The sequence below is a fragment of the Papio anubis genome, chromosome 14 (genome assembly GCF_008728515.1).
Source record: "Papio anubis isolate 15944 chromosome 14, Panubis1.0, whole genome shotgun sequence".
NCBI lineage: Eukaryota > Metazoa > Chordata > Mammalia > Primates > Cercopithecidae > Papio > Papio anubis.
Window position 1 is genome coordinate 101,842,899 of NC_044989.1, and position 20,769 is coordinate 101,863,667.

General features: G+C 48.8%; 1 protein-coding gene across 7 annotated transcripts in view; it reads right to left on the reverse strand.

The window, feature by feature from the left end:
* Positions 1–20,769, reverse strand: part of NPAS2 (neuronal PAS domain protein 2) — a 175,121-nt gene that overhangs the window by 24,959 nt on the left and 129,393 nt on the right. For all 7 annotated transcript variants that reach the window (XM_003909038.5, XM_031655441.1, XM_009184788.4 and 4 more), the window contains 5 exons: positions 8,947–9,065; positions 8,181–8,263; positions 7,358–7,464; positions 5,018–5,165; positions 2,401–2,485 (listed from right to left, as the gene is read on the reverse strand). In XM_003909038.5, the coding sequence (XP_003909087.3) occupies positions 2,401–2,485; positions 5,018–5,165; positions 7,358–7,464; positions 8,181–8,263; positions 8,947–9,065 (542 nt within the window). The remainder of the gene's footprint in view (positions 1–2,400; positions 2,486–5,017; positions 5,166–7,357; positions 7,465–8,180; positions 8,264–8,946; positions 9,066–20,769) is intronic.

Consider the following 20,769-nt stretch of genomic DNA (forward strand, 5'->3'; position numbering starts at 1 on the left):
TCCAGGAAGTGAGAATAAGCACGGAGGAACTTGGATGCCCATTTGACGTCTCTGCACATCACATTCACACACAGGAATCTGCATTTTACAAATGCACTGGACAGTGACAGCAAAGCTATAAAAACCAAACTGGTTCAACATCACAGATAGTTTGGGAGCTCTGGTGGAAGCTTTTACTTTAAAGGGATTTCTTAACCCAGTGCCCAAGATTGTGTTTGTATTTTTATTATTATTTTTTTTGAGACCGCGTCTCACTCTGTTACCCAGGCTAGAGTGCAGTGGCACAATCTTGGCTCACTGCAAGCTCTGCCTCCAGGGTTCAAGTGATTCTCCAGCCTCAGCCTCCTGAATAGCTGGGATTACAGGTGCGTGCCACCACGCCCAGCTACTTTTTGTATTTTTAGTGGAGACGGGGTTTCTCCATGTTGGTCAGGCTGGTCTCGAACTCCTGACCTTGTGATCTCCCCGCCTCAGCCTCCCAATGTGCTGGGATTACAGGCATGAGCCACCGCGCCCGGTGATTGTGTTTGTATCTATACATATGTGCATTTTGATGAGAAGACATTCTTTCACAGGGCTCCAGGACTCCCCAAGGATCAGAAACCTCAATGATAAATTTCTGACTGGATGATACACACTACGCCTGTTCTTCAGCCATAAGGTATGGTGTGTCTAACATCTGCCTATTAGCAGCTGAGTTCCCTTCTATGACATGATACATAATGTATAGTGTGACAGGGCTGGGTAATAAACACTTCCATAAACAATGTCAGCTGCGTCCTATCAGCGCGCTGGTGATGAATCGCCATGGAACACGCCACCACACGACACAGCAGCCGGGGAGGCTCTGCCAAGGCACCCACTGCTCTCTGATCTTGAAAGCTGATTTCTCCTTCCTCCCAAATTGGCCCTTCAGGGGTAAGAGATGCTTCTGTTGGACCACAGACAGCCTGCAAGGCTGGACCACTGCTGTGGCACCGGCCTCTGGCCCAAGGCTCTGGATTTGGGGTCACTGGGCACCCTGGAAGTTGAGCTTCACCAGTTCTAAGAGGTACTCCCCTCTCCAGCACTCACATTTGAACACTTCTGAAATTAAGACGTGTCCTTCCCTTGATGAAAAGAAACTCTTGTTTCAGAGATTGGTTGGCAGCAATTTTTCTCTTAGTGGGAGAAAAAAATCACGTGGAGGCCAGGCACGGTGGCTCACGCCTGCAATCCCAGCACTGTGGGAAGCTGAGGCGGGAAGATCACTTGAGGTCAGGAGTTCGAGACCAGCCTGGCCAACACAGTGAAACCCTGTCTCTATGAAAGACACAAAAATTAGCCGGGTGTGGTGGCGGGCACCTGTAATCCCGGCTACTTGGGAGACTAGAGCATGAGAATTGCTTGATCCAGGAGGTGGAGGTTGCAGTGAGCCGAGATTGAGACTGCACCACTGTGCTCCAGCTGGGGCAACAAAGCGAGACTTTGTCTCAAAAAAAAAAAAAAAAAAAGAAACATTCATGTAGATCTTCCAGCTGACAGCTTCCTTAACTTTGATGAAATACAACATTCCCTCCCTTTCTTGCTTTTTTTCCTTTTTTCCCAACATTTATGTCTGCTTTAAGAATGGACTCTGAGGAACAGGGCTCTGGTCTACTTGCAGATGCTCCCCAAGGTTCCCAGGAGCTGTGGACCAGGAGCAGGGACAAGGAGACGTCTGGCTAGGCAGAGGGGAGCAGAGGGCTCAGTGTGAAAGGAAGGACGGAAGGGGCTCTGTGGAGGGAATGCCTTTCTAAAGCAGGGCTCCCTGACCCCGAGCTGGCTCCAGCATGATGTTCACCAAGACCCCTGAACACAGAAATAGAAAGCATAGGTGACGGGGGGATGGTGTGCGAGGGCAGCCTCCCCATAGGGTGCCTGCATCCTGGAGAGGGTGTCTGGGTCCTGGAAGCGGTGCCTGGGTCCTGGAGGCAGTGCCACGGCCCTCAAGCAAAGGAAGACCAGGGACTCTGGAATCCCTCCACAACCCAGCGGGGGAGGGAGGAACTCCCCCGTGTCCTATCTGTGGAGGAAATGCCGAGTGGACTCATGGGAGCCATGCTTGTAAGGCTGGAAAGTCGCCGAGCCATGCTTTGAGTCCAGGGGCTGTGTGTAACCCAGCTCTGCAGGCTGTTTTTTTTTTTTTTTTTTTTTTTAGCTAGAGTCTTACTCTGTCATCCAGGCTGGAGTATGGTGGCACAATCATAGCTCACCACAGCCTCCATGTGATGGCCTCAAGAGATCCTCCTACCTCAGCCTCCTGCATAGCTTGGATGTGTCCTTCCATTGATGAAAATAAGCCCTTGTTTCAGAGACTGGTTGGCTGCATTTTCTTCCTAGCCAGCCTTGGCTGTATCCGTCTAGCAGGGATGGCCATACCTTTAGTGCTGAGGAGTGGAGGGCCTCGGATGGCGGGTCTTCCAGAGCCAGCTCCTGCCTCCTTTCCACCCGGACGTCTGCATAACTGCACAGGAAATTAAGAGACCACGGTGGAGATGGGGCATTCCAGGACGGGACGACACCCCCTGAACAGACTGCAAGGTACATCGAGGTTCTCTAGGTAACCCTTGCCCCCCACAACAGTCAACACAGAGGAGCCTGGCCTGCGACTTGTTGGAAGGAATGAGCGTCGTTCTCTGCCTTAAATTCCACCTGAGTGACTTACAATATGACGTTCAAAATCTTTTTATTTCCAGGATGTCTTTATTCCCCTCTCATTTACTATTCTTTTTACTTCCCTGAAATCTCCAATTGTAATTGTCTTTAAAAAACCCATTTTCGTCTATGGGATAAGCTTCTGCCTTTAAATAATTAGAAGCCTTTCTTAAAACCTGCTCAGTCTGGACCGTGCATATGGAAGAGTGACACAAAACTTTTTTAGTAGTTACATTTCTCAGAAAGTTTCCTCTCAAACAAACGCAGGAATAGCCAAATCCAGACCGTAGATGAGCCCACAGGCCCACTTTTCAGGAGGGTGGGTAAATCCACTCAACACAGTGATGCCTAAGTGATCCCGTGGTGCCTCTGCCCTGGGTGTGGAGACCCCGGGGTAAGAGGCCTTGGGAAGTGACGTGGCTCCTGGGCCTCCGGAATGCCTGCCACCTGATTCATTCACTCTGTTCTCTCCCTCCTTTCTCTGAGAGTTTCTTCCAAGGATTTGAGAGGTGGAGGATGGAGAAAAAGAGCTGGTAGAGGGCACAGCCTAAAGAGCGAGGGGTCAGAGCTGCCCAGCCTTCCCTGGGGGTAGGGGGCCCTCGGGCAGAGGACCAGGCTGGGTGGCAACAGGCGGCTGCCGTGGAGTCAGACACCACTGCTGCTGCACGCCCAGTGGCGGGCTGGGAATCCAAGATCAAGTCCCTGAGCGAGGGCACAAAGTGTGGTCAAGTGGGATCAGGGTCATTGGCTGCTGAACACTAGTGTTTCTCCCCTCTTCTGCATGTTAAGGAAGAATGCCTGGTTTGGTGACCTGATGTATGTATGGGGTGTGTGTGTGTATGTGTGTGCGTGCATAGTGTCTGTTACATATATATAGTCATGTGCTTATGGGACATTAGTGGTTCCCCAAAGACTGGAACGCCGTGTTTTTACTGTACCTTTTCTGTGTTCAGATGCATTCAGATGCACACTTACACCTGTGCTATGACTACCTGTAGTGTTCAGCACAATAGCATGCTGTACAGGCGTGTAGCCTAGGAACAATACACTATACGGTATAGCCAAGGTACCACACCATCTAGTGTGTCCAGTACACTCTATGATGTTTGCATGATGACAAAATCACCTAATGACACATTTCTCGAAACATCCATTATCAAGCAGCAAGTGACTTGTATAAGAAATGCATATGAAATTTAAAGTAGGTTTTTCTAATTTTATGGAATATTATGCAGCTATAAAAAAGAATGAGTTCATGTCCTTTGCAGGAACGTGGATGAAGCTGGAAGCCATCATCCTCAGCAAACTAACACAGGAACAGAAAACCAAACACCACATGTTCTCACTCATAAGTGGGAGTTGAACAATGAGAACACATGGACACAGGGAGGGGAACATCATACACCAGGGCCTGTGGGCGGTGGGGGTGGTAGGGGACAAAGGGAGGGAGAGCATTAGGACAAATACCTAATGCATGTGGGGTTTAAAACCTAAATGATGGGTTGACAGGTGCAGGAAACCACCAAAGCACATGTATACCTGTGTAACAAACCTGCACATTCTGTACGTGAATCCTAGAACTTAAAGTTAAAAAAAAAAAAAAAAGGCATGCTGTCCTTCCAACTTTTCTTTCTTTGCCCTTCTCCAAGGCTTTTCTGGAGGCCAGCTTAAAACTAATTTACGTTCTTAAAATTTCTGTAGTGGGGGAGAGGACCATTTTTCCCTTCATCCTTGGGAGCAGAGACCCACAAAGGCGGCGTTGATGAAACCCTGGCCACGCTGCGTCTCTTTGAAGTCCCGCTCACCCGCCCTGGGCGGAGGGCTCCCTGAGGCCAGCGGGGACCTCCCGGGAACCTGCGCCCACTGGCAGCCAGGCTGTTTTCCCAATACTGCCTCAGTTGCCAGCAGGGGTTTTTAAAGCATTAAAAATAAAGGGGAATATGTGTTTGAGTTATTTAGAGGTAAAATTTAAATTTTCTACTCAAAGCAGGAACAAGGGAAGGCTGTGGGTTGGATGGAGATGGGAAAATATGTAAGTAGGTCAGTGAAGCAGTCACTTACTAAGTAATATCCTGGCAGCCTGTGAGAGTCCATGAGGCGTTCAAAGGGGCCTAACTGAGAGCTTGAAAGGAGTCTCAGCCCTGGGAGGGCAGAGCCAGTGGTGCCCGGAAGTGAGCTGAGCCCTGGGAATTGTGCTGTTAACAGCAGGGGATGGCTTGGGCTTGATCCTCGAAATGGAGAACACCTGAGTGACTGCTGATCTGACTCGGCCATCGGGGCCACCCTGTACCCCGCCGAGGTGTGGCAAGGACGCAGCCGCACCCCTGCCCGTGCACGGTACCTGACCACCGAGTGTGTGCACACGATGAACTCGGGCTTGGAGTTCCACTGGTGGTAGGTGATGTAGTAGTGAGTCTGCAGCCAAATCCACTGCTGACCTTTGGTCAGAAACCGGTAGCAACACGACTTCCCTTTGCCAAACTGCATCACTGTGAGTAGAAAGTGGATTCTGCATATAACCAATGTTAATATAAAAGTGCTCCTTTCCCCCAGAGTTATTGTTAAGATCAGCTTTCAAAAGGACAGCACCAAACATGGCTCGTTTCCCCGGCTGCCCTGTATTTTAAGTAACTCTCAGGATCATGGTACACTGTCATGAATTCTTAAACAGTAGAAGACTGATCCATATACTGTCCCAAATGCTCAGAAGCTTAAAGAGATCCTCAAATAAGGGCAGATGCAGACAGATTTTCAAACTGCAGGTTTAATGAAACAGAGGCCCAGGTTTGCCTGCTGCTCATCTTCCCGCTGCAGGCAGAGCTGTCTTTGGAGCTGCAGGAGCCCAGGGAAGAGCATCCAGAATTGGCCTGAAAACAGACCTGCCAGCCAGCAACCTCTGGACGGACTCTGTGGCTGTCAGTCAGCAGTTCATGCTCAGCTGACACGGTTCTCAAATAAAGAGTCGAGGACAGATGCCTCCACCCCAGGCTTCCTCCTTCCCCAGAGCCGCTTGGAGCCCCCCATCGTGATGTCTGCGGGTGGCTCCTCTAGGGGTGTCCGGAGCAGAATGGAGGCTGACGGTGTATCAAGCCTGGGCAGGGCAGAAAGATGGACTATGGATTCAAGGAAGAAGAATGATTTGGGTTTTATTGCCATAGTGCCTGGAATTTAGCACCTCTTTAGGTAAATGGTTAAGAGAAATCTCAACTAGGAAACTAATGCTACAGAAGGGCACTGCCTTGGAGAATGTGACTATCTGAAGAGGAGAGAAGCCCAGCAGATTGAGGGCGTGGCCTCCACAGAGCAAGGACCTCTTGCCCAAGCCATTGAGAAGCCTTTCAAATGCTGAATGTCATTCTTCACTTGGGGACCTGGTTAAAATAGACACCCTGATTGAGCAGGCCTGATTCTACAAGTGTGGCATCCTTCCCATGATGCCTATGCAGTGTGGTCCTAGACCACACTCTTGAGGAGCAACGAGTTACAGTTTTAATGATTAGCTTTAAATTCTAACAGCCGATCCAGATGGAACTCAAGCCTATTCTTCCTTCCCTCTCCACAGAAGAGAACGTTCTGGCCAGACACGGTGGCTCACGCCTGTAATCCAAGCATTTTGGGAGGCCGAGGTGAGCAGATCACTTGAAGTCAGGAGTTTGAGACCAGCCTGACCAACATGGTGAAACCCTATCTCTACTAAAAATACAAAAAATTAGCCGGGCGTGGTGGCATGTGCCTGTAATCCCAACTACTCCGGAGGCTGAGGCGGGAGAATCGCTTGAACCCGGGAGGCGAAGCTTGCAGTGAGCTGAGATTGCACCACTGCTCTCCAGCCTGAGTGACAGAGCGAGAATCTGTCTCAAAAAAAAAGTTCTCATGGGTACTACAGGTGAGGCACCTTTTAAAGCACAATGTTAGTGGCCAGTTCATGCATCAGGATCAACAGGCCAGTGTTCCTGTTTACAGTTAAGAGTTGGCACTGAAAATACAGCTTTAAGTGGTTCATTCTTGAAGCTAAGGGAGAACTTGGACAAGCTTGTAATTCTCACTCGCCCACATCATAAGTCCCATCTCCCATATATTCGCTAATGTGTTCCCCTCTTCTGTGGGAAAGAACCTTCCTTGAACCCCAGCTGTGAGGGTCCTCTTGAGTCTCCCAATGTGCTGTGTGCATCCCCTTCAGTGCACCAACCACATCCCACAAAGTCACCCATGGCTGGCTTTCTCAGCAGACCTGCCCTGTGGGACAGCAAGTAGGTACTGATCGCCCCCATCTGCCGGGCTACTCAGTATCTGGCCTACGGTTAGTGAGCAATACATATCTGCTGATGAAAGAACAGTTATGAGAACCCGGTATTTTATCTCTGAAATGCATCACTTAAAAAAAAGTCCCTGCATCACCTTAGTTTCTTAATTAGGGTTAAACAGGGCGCCTGTCTGGATGATAGTGGGAAGGTGCTAGGGTTTGGGGCCAAGTGAATTCCAGGTGAAAACCTGACATGGGGGTAGATGCAGATAAGGGGCCTCCACCATACCCCCAGATCATCTCACAGAAAACCAAGTTCCCCACCTGAAAAAGAAACCAGGTAACGAGCAGAGACATCCGGAGTCCCAGAGCCCTGCTGCCGGGCCTCAGTGGAGTGAACACAAGGCCCCCATGCCTGGGCTGGGCAGTGGTACTCACGGTGCTGGTGGCATCTGGCCAGGAGCTCCAGGTCATCGATGTGGTAGTAGTCATAGCCCGAGGTTCCCAGCACTTCAAAAGGCAGGTATCCTATGATTGGAGGGGCTCTGCACAAGGACAAGGAGGACTTGTCATCAGGGAGGAGATACACCGCAGGACTCACCCTGGTGGCCATGCCTGTCCATACTGATCAACATGGAGGCCTCATTTCTCAAGAACGAGGGGAGAAACATAACTCTGCAATGGTCAAAACCAAAGAGGCTGTGTTTTCCAAGGGGCTCAGCTTTTTTTTTGGCCTATAGATACTCCTTTCCCTTGGCATAACTTGGCCCAGATAACAATAAGCTTTATCACTTCTGGGTAGTTAAAAACAGCTACAGATTGGATCAGCCCAACACCAAAGTGTGATATAAAATTAAAGGGTGGGGAGGGGCGATCTGGAGTTCTTCAACTGCAAATAATGTTACAAAAGAAAAAGTAAATATTGGGCTCAAGGATCAAAGGAGGTTGGAAAAAATGAGATGAGAGATTTCTCTCACACTTGCTGCTGCCTTCCTGGGAGCTGGAAAGGGCCCCAAGGGAGGATCATCCCAAAGATGGCCCGGGGCTGAGGCATCAGACCCGGATACAGAACATATTCACGAAGGGGCAGATGCAGCTGGAGAGCATCCACCCACCCTTGGCAGGGACGACTGTTCCTAGCGCCAGAGAGTCCTTCTCCTTCAATGGACCAGGGCCGACTCTTCTCTCCCAAGGAGAGCCTGGCTCACGCAAACAAGACTTGAGAAGGGCCCAACCCAAATATGTTTTTCTTTTCTCAAACCTGTGATCCAGAAATAAAAATTTCCATTCCAAGCTATGCCTTGAAGTGAATTCCTCTAAAGGTTCGTCAACTATGCACATTTCCTGTATTGGAAGCAGAAAAAAAAAAAAAAAAAAAAAAAAGTTGCTTGGGTGCCAGATGCTCACCCTAGGTTTGTTCAAGAGGAACGCATGGTGGGTAACAGAAGTTAAAATCGTTTTGAGCAAGTCTCCAAGTCGTGTTGGACTGAAACTCATCATCTGTAGCTAATTTCAGTATTAGCTGATACTAAATTTATTTCACAAGCTGGGGGAAAATACCTAGGAGCCAAAATGTCACACCATCCCTTCCCATTATCGAGAAGTGTGGCAAACATGTGGAAAATGGCTTTTCATCGGAATTTGAATTACTCATTTAACTCGAGTCATGCCATCGATGTTGAAGCAATCACAGATGAGAAAAGGCAGACAAACCCCCAACGCTCTGACACTCGGTTCTCACCCAGGCCTGCCCCGGATGGTCTCAACGCCGGCGTGAAAGGTGGGAAGACATACGGTTATCAAACAGCAGAACAGCAAGTGACATTGCCTTCACACAGAACCATTTGCAGGAAACGGGGCAGGGGAAAGGGCGTGTGTGCAGGCACAGAAGCCAGACACTTTGATTTTCAAAGCCAGTGACAACTTCCCTGCAATGTATTCCCTCCCCAAAGACCATTAATTACATACAACAAAATGTGAGTCAATCATAACAGCTCCGCACAATGAACCGCCTCTCAGATACTTGCCTTTAAGAATTGTGGTGTTGCCAGGCGAACGGTGGCAATGAAGCAAACCTCCTTTCCTAGTGGCACCCGGCAAGGTCTTGAAAGGGTGTTGTCAAAACCGTTACAGGAGGGGCTAGGCACTGGGGGGTTGGGAAGAACAGGACACATAGGTTAGCCCTGTCTAGTGACATCAGCCAATTCCTAGCTGGCACTTAACCGTAAGCCAAGCGCTGCCCCCAGGGTTTATGTAGAGCATATTAACTCATTTCATTCTTACAACAACTGGACGAGGTAGGTCATACTATTATTCCCATTGCAAAATGAGGAAACTGAGGCACAGAAGGAAGTAACTGGTGCAAGGCCAAAAAGCTTGCTGGAGCTGGGATTTGAGCCCATGCCGGTCACCAGCACTCAGCACTGCCTCTCACTTCCACTAGCCCTACGGCTTATGATGCTGGGAAAAATAGTCTACAAAATGAGAAGAGAGGCTGGGCACAGTGGCTTACGCCTGTAATCCCAGCACTTTGGGAGGCCGAGGAGGGAAGATCACTTGAGGCCAGAAGTTCGAGACCACCATGGGCAACAAGGTGAAACCCCCATTGCTACTAAAAAAAACAAACAAAAACCCAAAAATTAGCTGGGCATGGTGGTGTGCGCCTGTAATCCCAACTACTTGGGAGGCATGAGAATCACTTGAACCTGGGACGCGGCGGTTGCAGTGAGCCAAGATCGCACCACTGCACTCCAGCCTGGGTGACAGAGTAAGACTCTGTCTGCAAACAAAACAAACAAAGAAACGAGAAGACAGCCTCATTCTGCAGTAACGGTGTGAATACTCCAGTGTTTTAAGGTGAATTCCATAATCAGTGTTCCTGATACTGATGGTCCCAGGCAAAGTAGGGGTGTCTCAGCATCATTGACACTCCCTTCCCACCCCTGTCTTGGCTGGCACACCTGGGGTTCAAGGGCCTCTGTCCTGAAACTCCCCCTTGGGAGCCCAGGCTGATACAGGGGCTGGGGCTGGGCCACTGAGGAGACGGGGCTCAGGATTTAGGGTCATCCCCAGAGGAACATAACGCCTACAACGAAACTTGCTAGTTTCCTAGCATGGCCCAGGTGACAAAATCTGCTCTCACGCATCTTCTTTCGTCTTCTCACACATCTGGGAGGGCATTACTGTCCTAGGCCCAGAAAGGTTCTATAATTAACCATAGGCACTCAGAAACAGCAGCAGGGATGCCATCAAGGTTTTGGGCTCTAGGCCCAGGGTTCTAACAGGGCAGAGGGGGGATGGTTCGAGGCCCACACCCATGGGCGCCCATCATGACGACAGCCCACACCTCCAGTAGCCTCGGCAGAGTCTTCTCGGTGTGACTCGGTCCCTGCCTCCAGGGCAACTGTGGAGAACCAACTGACCTTCTAGGCCAGAGAAAAAGTTAGCTACTTTCAGATGGAGTTTTCCAGGTGGGATAAAGAACCCTGTTCAATAGGAGAAAAGCCGATTTACTACGTACGTGGAATTCTGAAAGTTGGCCACGTGTGGGGTTCCCTTGGGACCCTGGGCACCGCTGCCTGGGCCCTAAACAGGTCAGCTAATTCAGAAACTCTGGGGTAAAGCCCAGGCACCGGCCTTCTCAAAGGCTCTGCAGGTTCGCCAGCGTGCAGCCAGGCTGAGGATCCCCCGGGCTGATAATCCGTGCTGCGTTTCTCACAATTATATCCCGCACATTCTGAACTGAAATATCATGATGTTCTCCAAGTTAACGAGGAACATATCGAGCATCAGAAAGCTAAATCATCATAAAATGAAATCTGCAAGATTTTCTTTGGATTTTAGCTTTCCAATCACTTTTTAAAATATATATATATATATATTTATAGGTTTCTAAAAGATTCTATAATGTGGTCTTCTCTCCACTAACATGAATAAATTCATTTTACCAAACATATTCTCTGAATTCATTCACATAAATACTAATGTTTCCAAACATGAATATAAAGTGGGCAAAATAAAAAGCAGTGGTCTCTGGAGAGCTTACATCTGTCACAAGTTGGCTTAGGCTATTGCAAATGAATTTGTAAGATGAGCCAAGAAACTTATCAAAGGGAAGGAAAACAATTCCACATAAGGGACGGGTCTACAGATGTGAACATCTGCATAATTGAAAAAAAGAGAGACATTTAAAAACTTCCCAGATGTGAAATCCTCTCTCTGCTTGAATCTAAGAGATGTTACCCAGCCAGATAATGACTCATAAAATTCGGACTCTTTCAGAATACCAAGACCTTCCAAACAAACTTCTGAGGACCTCCCAGGAATTTCAGAGAAGGCCTCCCCCTTAATCTATCTCTAAACCATGCAACTTCTTTGTACGGTCCTTTCAGCTGTTACATTTCTGTGCTCTGTCAGAAATGCCTTCCCCCGATTCCCTGTGAGGAGGAGAAGGGGACAGAAAAATATTGTGAAGTGGGAAAGGACTGCCCCAAGACATCCTAGCCCTGGTTCCTTCTTCAAGGGCAGCAGCGACCTGGCCCATGGACATCAGGTGGATGTATCGCAGCGCTTACTGTCGCCCTGGCTGCTCCCCAGTGCAGTTTTATCTGCTCTTTTACAGCATCTAAGTCTTTCAAGATAAAAATGCACCCCCAAAAGGGAAGTTTCATTATTGCCTGTAGCCTGCATTGGATGAGCTAGATATTTTACAGATGTCCAGAACGGAACAACTTCTCTCTTCAAGATGCCTTTTCCACCAAAAAACTTTAAAAACTGAGGGCATGATCAAGAGTGATGATACATCCAGGATGAATGTTTTAATATAGGCCAAGCAAGAAACCTTGGGGAAAACTAAGGCAAAGAAGATCCTTTGAACTTTTTGCCAGTTGCATTGGAAATAACTTTTCCCCGCAGTACGAGTCTTCTCGCGTATTCTGGAGGCAACACAGGCGCAAACTGCTCCCCGGGACTTCAGAGTCATATTCAGCACTTAGAGCAACTTCTCTGGCGCTTTGAATCCCAAGGTACTTTAAAGACATTAATTAATGATTCAATTAGTTGTTTCAATCTAAGTAACAGAAAGAATCTATCTAATTACAACTGCCTTCCTGAGACTCTCAGAAGGATTCACCACTAACTGCAGGAGCGGCCCTGTTTTCTCAGCTCTCTGACCACTCACAATACACAGAAAAGCAACTCATTCTTGCCACATTTTCCCCGCTAGGGTCGCCTTACTCAAAACTGACCTTACTCTTGCCAAAAGCTAAATATCTAGCCTTCCCCATGGCAGGAACTGGGGCTCCTTCTCTGTCTCCACCTCTGAGCAGGTGTCCTGTGCACAAGTGCTCAACATGTGTTTATCAGATGAATCTCCCATGAGATGGCCTGGCTCATCTCCAAACCCTGGCTTAAGGTCCAGTTCGGGAAGACGCCATCTCATCCTTGCCAGCAACTAGCACACAGGCCTTGGGACCCCAAGGTGGCTTCCCTTCTGCAGTGTGACCCACCTTGGTGCTGCTGGTGGCCTGTCTACTCTGCCAGGTGTAGGAGGTGCCCGTAGCACGTGGCCTGGGTTCCACTGGCAGGCAGGTGAGCTCACTGCCTGACTGATACATTAACGCTGGTCAGCAGGAGGCCAGGGCAGGGAAACTGCTGCAAATCAGCACATGGCAATCACCACTCTGTGATGGAAAACACAGCAGGTGCGTGGCGTGGGCTTCTACTTGTGGAGACGCAGTGCTAGCTTGCTTTTTCAGACAGAGTCTTGCTCTGTGCCCCAGGCCTGTGCCACCATGCCGGGCTAATTTTTGTATTTTCAGTAGAGACGCGGTTTCACCATGTTGGCCAGGCTGGTCTCGAACTCCTGACCTCAGGTGATCCACCTGCCTTAGCCTCCCAAGTGCTGGGATTACAGGCGTGAGCCACCGCACCTGGCCTCGTGCTTTCTTGATGGTCCTCCTATTAAAACAGTCCACAGGTTATCATGTCCTGAAACTTTCATTACACTCTCTTAACTTCAGAGACCCTGAAAAAGTTTTGTCTTGGGCTGGTATTCTTGGGATTCCAAAACCAGGAGAGTCCCAGGGACTCAGAATGAGTCATGTCTGCCTCATTTGGAAGCACCCAAAGTTGGCTTCCAACTCTGATGACAAAGGTGAGCTCCCAAATCAGCATGATGAGGAGAAAAAGGTGACTACGAGGGCAGGAAGAGCTCAGGTGGCAGAGAACTTTTTTCAGAAGGGCTCAGGAAGGAGCAAGGAAGATGCAGAAATGGTAATAGCATTAGTTAACAGCAAGGGAATAGAAAGAGCTGGAGAGAGATGTCTGGCTCTGTTCCACTGAGTTACCAGCTCAGTCATCAGCACAATTAAGTATTCTCATCGGAGATGACCTGCTTATGATAAATTAGTTGCAATGGCTGGAGGAAAACATACTAATAGTCCACAAGGAAGTGACAAATAGCTTTCTCGGCACTTCTCGAAACAAATGCAAAACAAGGCTGACAGGTGTCTGGGAAGATACGAAACTATCAGTGATGAGGTTTCGCTCCAGGAAGAATAAAGTTGTTAAGTCCCAATCGTGATAAACATCCAACACATTCAGGCTATGGCTTCGGAACGCTGAGGGGAAAATAACTTTCTGCACATTCATGAGAAATCATCTCCCCCTAATTAAGCACTATGTCCAGACTCTTATTTTCTCTTCAGTGTGCTTGACCCAATGTGTTCTGAATAGCCAGGTGACTAGGTTCTTAGGAGAGCAGCGTGATACTCCTGCTCACTTCTTGGCAGGGGCACTGCCTACCTTACCCAGGGCACATTTGATCCTTTCCTTTCTTTCAGTTCTGTTCTGCATAGAGAAGAGCAATGTTGGAGAAAAGGCAGGAGACACAAGAGAGAGCTGGGGCTCTGCGATTTTTTTTTTTTTTTTTTTTTGAGACAGGGTCTACCTCCTTTGCCCAGGCAGGAATGCAGTGGTGCAATCTAGGCTCACTGCAACCTGGACCTCCTGGGCTCACGTGATCCTCCCACCTCAGCCTCCTGAGTAGCTGGGACCACAGGTGTGAGCCATCATGCCTGTTTTTTTTTTTTTTTTTTTTTGAGACAGGGTTTCACCATGTTGCCCAGGCTGGTCTCAAACTCCTGAGCTCCCATTATCTGCCCACCTAGCCTCTCAAAAGTGCTGGGATTACAGGAGTGAGCCACCGTGCCTGGCCTGGCTTTGCAATTTACTGGATTAAAAAATGACTCTAAAGGGAAACTACATGTCTTACTCAAATATTTCTTCTCCCCCCCAGCAATTATGAATGAAAATGAGTATTTTTAGGGGCCAGAAGGGTGTGATGGTGTTGAGAAATATCCCACTAGATGGTCGGTGTGGATGCGCCACATTATCTGTATGTTCGGGAAAGCGAACTTTCCTCGTCCCTGTCTTCCGAGTGGATCTCTCACGCACATTTTTATCATGATTATGGGACAACTTGTATGAACGGTGCCCCCACTCCCAGACTGAAACGAGCAGAAAGCCTGCCCATTCCTCACTGTTCCATTTTAGTATGAAGCCTAGGTGTCTGTGTGGGATGATGCCCTCGGGGCACAATTTTTTTCATAGTGATTTTAACGCCTCTGCCATCTCTCTGGCATCACTGACCCCCGCAGGGGAAGGACGGCCTGATTCTTTGCTGGGTGGAGGGGACACTCTGCTTCCCACTCTTCGGGTCCTGAGTAGATGAGACACTCCTTCCACGAAGCCGTCCACACTCGCGTCTCCATTCCCAGTGAGGTCTGGCGTGCCTGCGCTTTGTTCTCTTTACTGAGGCATCTCAATTAAGCTCAGCAAGGAAAAAATTCAAACCATCCCAAAGCCATAAAATGAGGCAACCTCCAGACCACGGAACATACAAAATCGAGTGTTGTAAGCTGCAAAGCCTCCACTGCTGCCAGTATTTCAAATCTGGTTGTGCGGTTAGAGGCGAGTAGGTAAAACGAGGGCAGGAAAACTTTTATACTCTGGTGTGTGGTTTCTGGAAAGCCCAGAGTGGAATGTTTGCCGAGGGTGACCTATTTGGAACCACACCAGCAACTTCTGAAATACTGCTTTCTGGATTTGTCAGACGCACATCTACATCCAAGTCTGGAGGAGGAGCAAAAAGGCTCAGAGAAAGGACTGCCTTCTTCTTGCATGAAGTTACCTTTCAGGATCTGGAAGCCTGCACATTAGGACCCCGGAAAGCAAAGACCTTTCCCCATGTCTTTGAAAATCACCCGTCCAGTTTCTTTCCACTAAGAGTGGTCGGGTGGGGCTACAGGACCTGGGTGCCTAGGGTTTGAGAAAGGAGACACTATTTTGCTGGCGAAGCAAGAGACGGAATGGTGTATTTGTCTGAAAGCATCTCTCTTTTGTTGTTGTTGTTATTGTTTAAAATATCTGTTACAAGCAAACATAGCCCTAAATAAAATCATCTCGTTAAGCTCTATTCTGGAAACAGTCGATGAGAGGAAGACAAGGGCTGCTCCTACCAGTGGTCCATGCCAGTGCTGCTGGCTGGCCAGGTCCAGCGTGGGCTTTTCATGGGAAGAGAATGGGACACAGGGTTACACATCCCAGCTCAGAGTCCTCCAAGAAGCTTTGCGCAGACTGGGTTCGAAACTGTCCTCAAGTGAAACTCTTCTAAAAAAGACTACTTTCTCGTCCCGTTTCCTGACACATATTTCTTCACATTTATTAAAAATCTAGGTTAAAGATGTGAAGTCCTGTCTTCCCTCCCCTGCCCCCAGAACATCTGTGGCGAATGATGAAGTCCTAAGGAGTGACCAAAATGTGCAAACATTGAAGTAGGGGAAAATTCCACTTGGCTGAAGGACCTGAGCAATGGCTGGTGTGTTTACACTGCCAAAGTGAATGAGGGCAGAGGAGAGGGGGGCATCCTCCACTGGGGAATCTGGACATGTTCCGTTGAAGAGTGTAATGTCACCTCGTTCACCAGAGCAAACGGGCTTTGTTCCTCCCTTCCCCTCAAATTCCTACAAACTCACCCCCTTAACGTTGTGTACAGAGCCTGACAAATCCCGGGTAGCCATGTGGGCGAGCAGACAACCAGATGGGATCCTCGTCTGTGTGCTTCAAGGCTCACCCAGAGCCCTCTCCGGCTCAGCCTCACCCTCTCTCCTCGCCCTGGAACCTACACATCTCTCTTTGGTTTGGGGCCTGAGGCTTCCTGTTGATGTGATTTTTGAGTGGTGGCCCAGGGACTCTCTCAGCCTTGGGCCAACTCAGTTGATCAGAGGAGCAAGAAGAGAGTGTTAGCCATGGAATACTATACAGCCATGAAAAGAATGAAAATATGTCCTTTGCGGCAACATGGATACAGCTAGAGGCCATTATCCTAAGTGAATTAACACAGGAACAGAAAACAAAATACCACATGCACTCACAAGTGGGAGCTAAATATTGAATACACGTGGACATAAAGATGGGAACAGTGGACGCTGGGGGCTGCTGGAGGCTGGAGGGAGGAGGGAGGAGGGGAGGAGGGAAGGAGGGGGTGAAGGCTGAGGGGCTGCCTACTAGGTGCTGTGCTCACTGCTCAGGTGACAGGATTATCGGTACTGCAAACCTCAGCGTCAGGCAGGGTTCCCATGTGACAGACCTGTACATGTACCCCCTGAATTTAAAATAAAAGTGAAGCTGGGTGCGTGGCTCATGCCTGTAATCCCAGCACTTTTAGAGGCCAAGGCGGGAGGATTGCTTGGGCTTAGAAGTTTGAGACCAGCCTGAGTAACACAGTGAGACCTCATCTCTACAATAAATAAAAGAATTAGCCGGGTGTTACAGCATGCGCCTATGGTCCCGGCTACTCGGGGGGCTGAGGTGGGAGAATCTCTTGAGCCCAGGAGGTGGTGGCTGCAGCGAACCATGATGGCGCTACTGCACTCTAGTCTGTGTGACAGAGTGAGACCCTGTCTCAAAAAAAAAAAAAAAAAAAAAAAAAAGGCTGAAAATATTTTCAAAAGAGAGACAGGATGTCAAGAGCATGTGGCGGGCAGTCCTGGGTTGGGACATCAGGTAAGGGGGCTACTGGCCTCCAAACACCCAGGCAGCTGAGTTGAGATGGGGGCTTGAAGGTGGTGGCAGGCACAGAGTGGGGAGTGCACAGAGCCCACAGGTGAACGTCCCCAGCCACACACGGCTGCTTCAGAGGCCCTCAGCGTGGACAAATCACAAGGCACCAGAACTGACACACTCCAGTTTACCCAGCACGCACCCACCTGTGTTCAGTCTCCACTTTGGATTTAAGGCCGAAGAAGTGGCTGCAGCTCTTCTGCCTGTGAGCACCCTCTATCCCCAGAACGCACTGTGGAGCTGGTCGAGGAGACAGCTCTGTGAGCTCCTAGGGAAGCTCTCTAAGTCTCCAGTCTGGTCTGAACCCTGCTCTGCTCTCCACCAGCTGTGTCCCGGGGCCAAGATCAAGCCTCACTTTAGGCCAACCTATTTTTACCCGCTGCTTATTTAGGTGCTGGGTAAGGACTATGCTAGGCCCAGGAAGCGGGCACAGTGAGTAAGGGTTGCTGTCCTTCCCATTCCATTATTTATGCATAGATATAAAAAGGACAGGCATCAAATAAGAACGTACCACGTAACACTCCACCAACTAAACTGCTCTGCAGAAATGCTGAGACTTTTCATGGTCATGGACCAAGGTGGGTTTCCTAAATAGTTCATTAAGGTGTGAGCAAGTGTCCTATAAAAAATACAACAGCTAGGCCGAGGCGGGTGGATCAACTGAGGTCAGGAGTTTGAGACCAGCCTGGCCCACATGACGAAACCCCGTTTCTACTAAAAATACAAAAATTAGCCAGGCATCGTGGCACATGCCTGTGATTCCAGCTACTTGGGAGGCTGAGGCAGGAGAATCGCTTGAACTCTGGAGGCAGAGGTTCCAGTGAGCCGAGATCGCGCCACTGCACTCCAGCCTGGGTGACACAGTGAGACTCCGTCTCCAAAAAAAACCAAACCAAACCAAAACAAACCAAAGAAGAAAAATCTTCTACACATATTACATATTAATATTACATATTATTTTTTCAACTTTTGCCACACCTGGGAACTTGGAGCTTGGATAAGTTGTATGGGGAAGCTTGTGTAATAGCTATGTTTTCTAGTTTCTTTTTCTTTTTTTTTTTTTGAGACACAGTTTTACTGTGTCACCCAGGATGGAGTGCAGTGGCACAATCTCTGCTCACTGCCACCTCCACCTCCCAGGTTCAAGCAATTCTTATGCCTCAGCCTCCTGAGTAGCTGGGATTACAGGTGTGTGCCACCATACTCAGCTAATTTTTGGATTATTAGTAGAGACACGGTTTTGCCATGTTGGCCAGGCTGGTCTCAAACTCCTGACCTCAGGCAATCTGCCCACCTCTGCCTCCCAAAGTGCCGAGATCACAGGTGTGAATCACCGCGCCTGGCCCACATTTTCTGGTTTCTGTATTTGATGCTTTGACATCTGGGGCCTTGCTGGTGCTGGAGGGACTACCTCTCCCAGGGTTAGCTAATTCCTAGGGAGCACAAAAATCACCTTCCAGGTACCTTTCATATGCAAAGCAACCCACCTAGAACCCACACCCCAACCAGGTCCTTCAGGGTCCCATGTTCTGGGCCCTGTCCCCTGCCTTCACCAACCCCACAGGCATCAGATAATTAGGGACAGCTCCTCCCTCCCAGAGCCCACTAAACGTATTCAGACTCACCAGTGCTAAGCCTGCCCACCCTCTCTCACCCATTCTTCCTCTTGGAAGCTACAGTAAAGGTTCCCTCGGCCTCCTGACCAACCCCGGTGCTTCTCTGTGTGGCCCTGCATGGTGGGCCGTGTGTGCCTCCTGCTCCCAGGGACCCGAGAGTGTGAACCTTTTCCTTCACGACAGTCATTTCCATGACTGTGTGTCTTCGTGTTTCATTAAAACACATCTCGGGTGCCCTTCACACAGCCTGGCATGTGGGTGCAGGGCATCTGACATGCATAGGCACAGGCATCGTAGGCATCGTGGACCAGCAGAATGCCAGGAGGCTGGAGCAGGCCTGTGTCTGTGTGTTTCTTTCCAACACAGATGTGTGAAAGGGAGCAGGCACTGGGCTCTGGGTTAGAGGGTCTGGGTGTGAATGTGGGCCCCCGACTTCCCACCCACACATCATAGATGCAACCCTTCTACGTGTCCATTTCCTCCTCTGTAAAGATGGGATGATGCCATAAACTACCTCAAAAGGCTGTGGCGAGGATTACATGATCAATGCAAAGCCTGAGCTCTGGGCCGGGTGCTTAGAAAGCATTCCTAGGGCGAGCTGTTTTTGTTACCTCGTTGTTCAATGTTTATGTAGAAGTAAACCTATGAAGTCAAATTTGAGTTCTTATTGTAAAGCATATCTCATAAGTCATGGTGGTTAAATATTGGCAATTTTATAGGGTGCTTTTTTGTTTTTTTTGTTTTTTTGTTTTTTTGAGATGGAGTTTCACTCTGTCATCCAGGCTGGAGTGCAGTGGCACGATCTCGGCTCACTATAACCTCCGCCTCCTGGGTTCAAGCCATTCTCCTGCCTCAGCCTCCTGAGTAGCTGAGATTACAGGTGCCTGCCACTATGCCCAGCTAATTTTTGTATTTTCAGTAGAGACGGGGTTTTGCCATGTTGGCCAGGCTGGTCTCGAACTCCTGACCTCAGGTGATCCACCCGCCTTGGCCTCCCAAAGTGCTGGGATTACAGGCGTGAGCCACTGCATCTGGCCTTTATAGGGTTTAATCTGAGAAATTCATTTGTCTCTGACAATTTTTGCTATCTATTTTAATCCCAGTTAGAATGATATTTCATGTACTCCACAGTTACACGGGGAACTCTTGTCTCAAGAAAGCCCCTTGAACGCTAGTTTGTAGAACAGGCTCTGAAAAGCCACTCTGCACTCTTGCTATCAAATTTTCCACATTCAGTGCTGCGTGTTTTAGCAGTAATAGTTTCCACAAAAAAAAAAAACCTCACACATAATTTCCACACATTCTTTCAGGCAAACAAACACTATCTCAACCCACAGTGAAAGCAGAGTCTTGCTAGTTAAAAAAAAAAAAAAGCCCCAGGTATTCAGAATGAAGCCTGCCTATTTCCTTGAAATCCTCCAAGATGTGGTAAATGACGGGATGCTTCAAAGGGATATTTGGCAGCATCTTAATGAGATCGTGGAAATGTAAATTCACAAAGGATACAACTGCTGCTCACCAGTCAATCACAAGCTGGTTTTCTGTTTTCTTTGTTTTGTTTTGTTCTTTTTTGAGACAGAGTTTTACTCTTGTTGCCCAGGCAGAGTGCAAATGGCACGATCTCGGCTCACTGCAACCTCCGCCTCCCAGGTTCAAGCAATTCTCCTGCCTCAGCCTCCCAAGTAGCTGTGATTATAGGCACCCGCCACCATGCCCGGCTAACTTTGTATTTTTAGTCAAGACGGGGTTTCTCCATGTTGGTCAGGCTGGTCTTGAACTCCCGACCTCAGGTGATCTGCCCGAAGTGTGTGCACTGTTGCCATGGGGCAAGAAGGAGCAGCATCCTATGATTCCCACAGTCTTGGTGCCCTGGGGGCCAGGGTGCCTTTGCCCTTTGCCCTCTGTGCACGTGGCCATTGGGGTATGTTGCCATCGCAGTAGCTGCCATTATGGCCAAAGCACATCAGTTTTTAAAAATTGTGATAAAACACATATAAAGTTTACCATCGTAACCATTTTTAAGTGTACAGTTCAGTAGGGCTAAGTACATTCGCATTGCTGTGCAACCATCCCCACCATCCACCTCAAGGACTCCTTTCATCTTGCAAAACT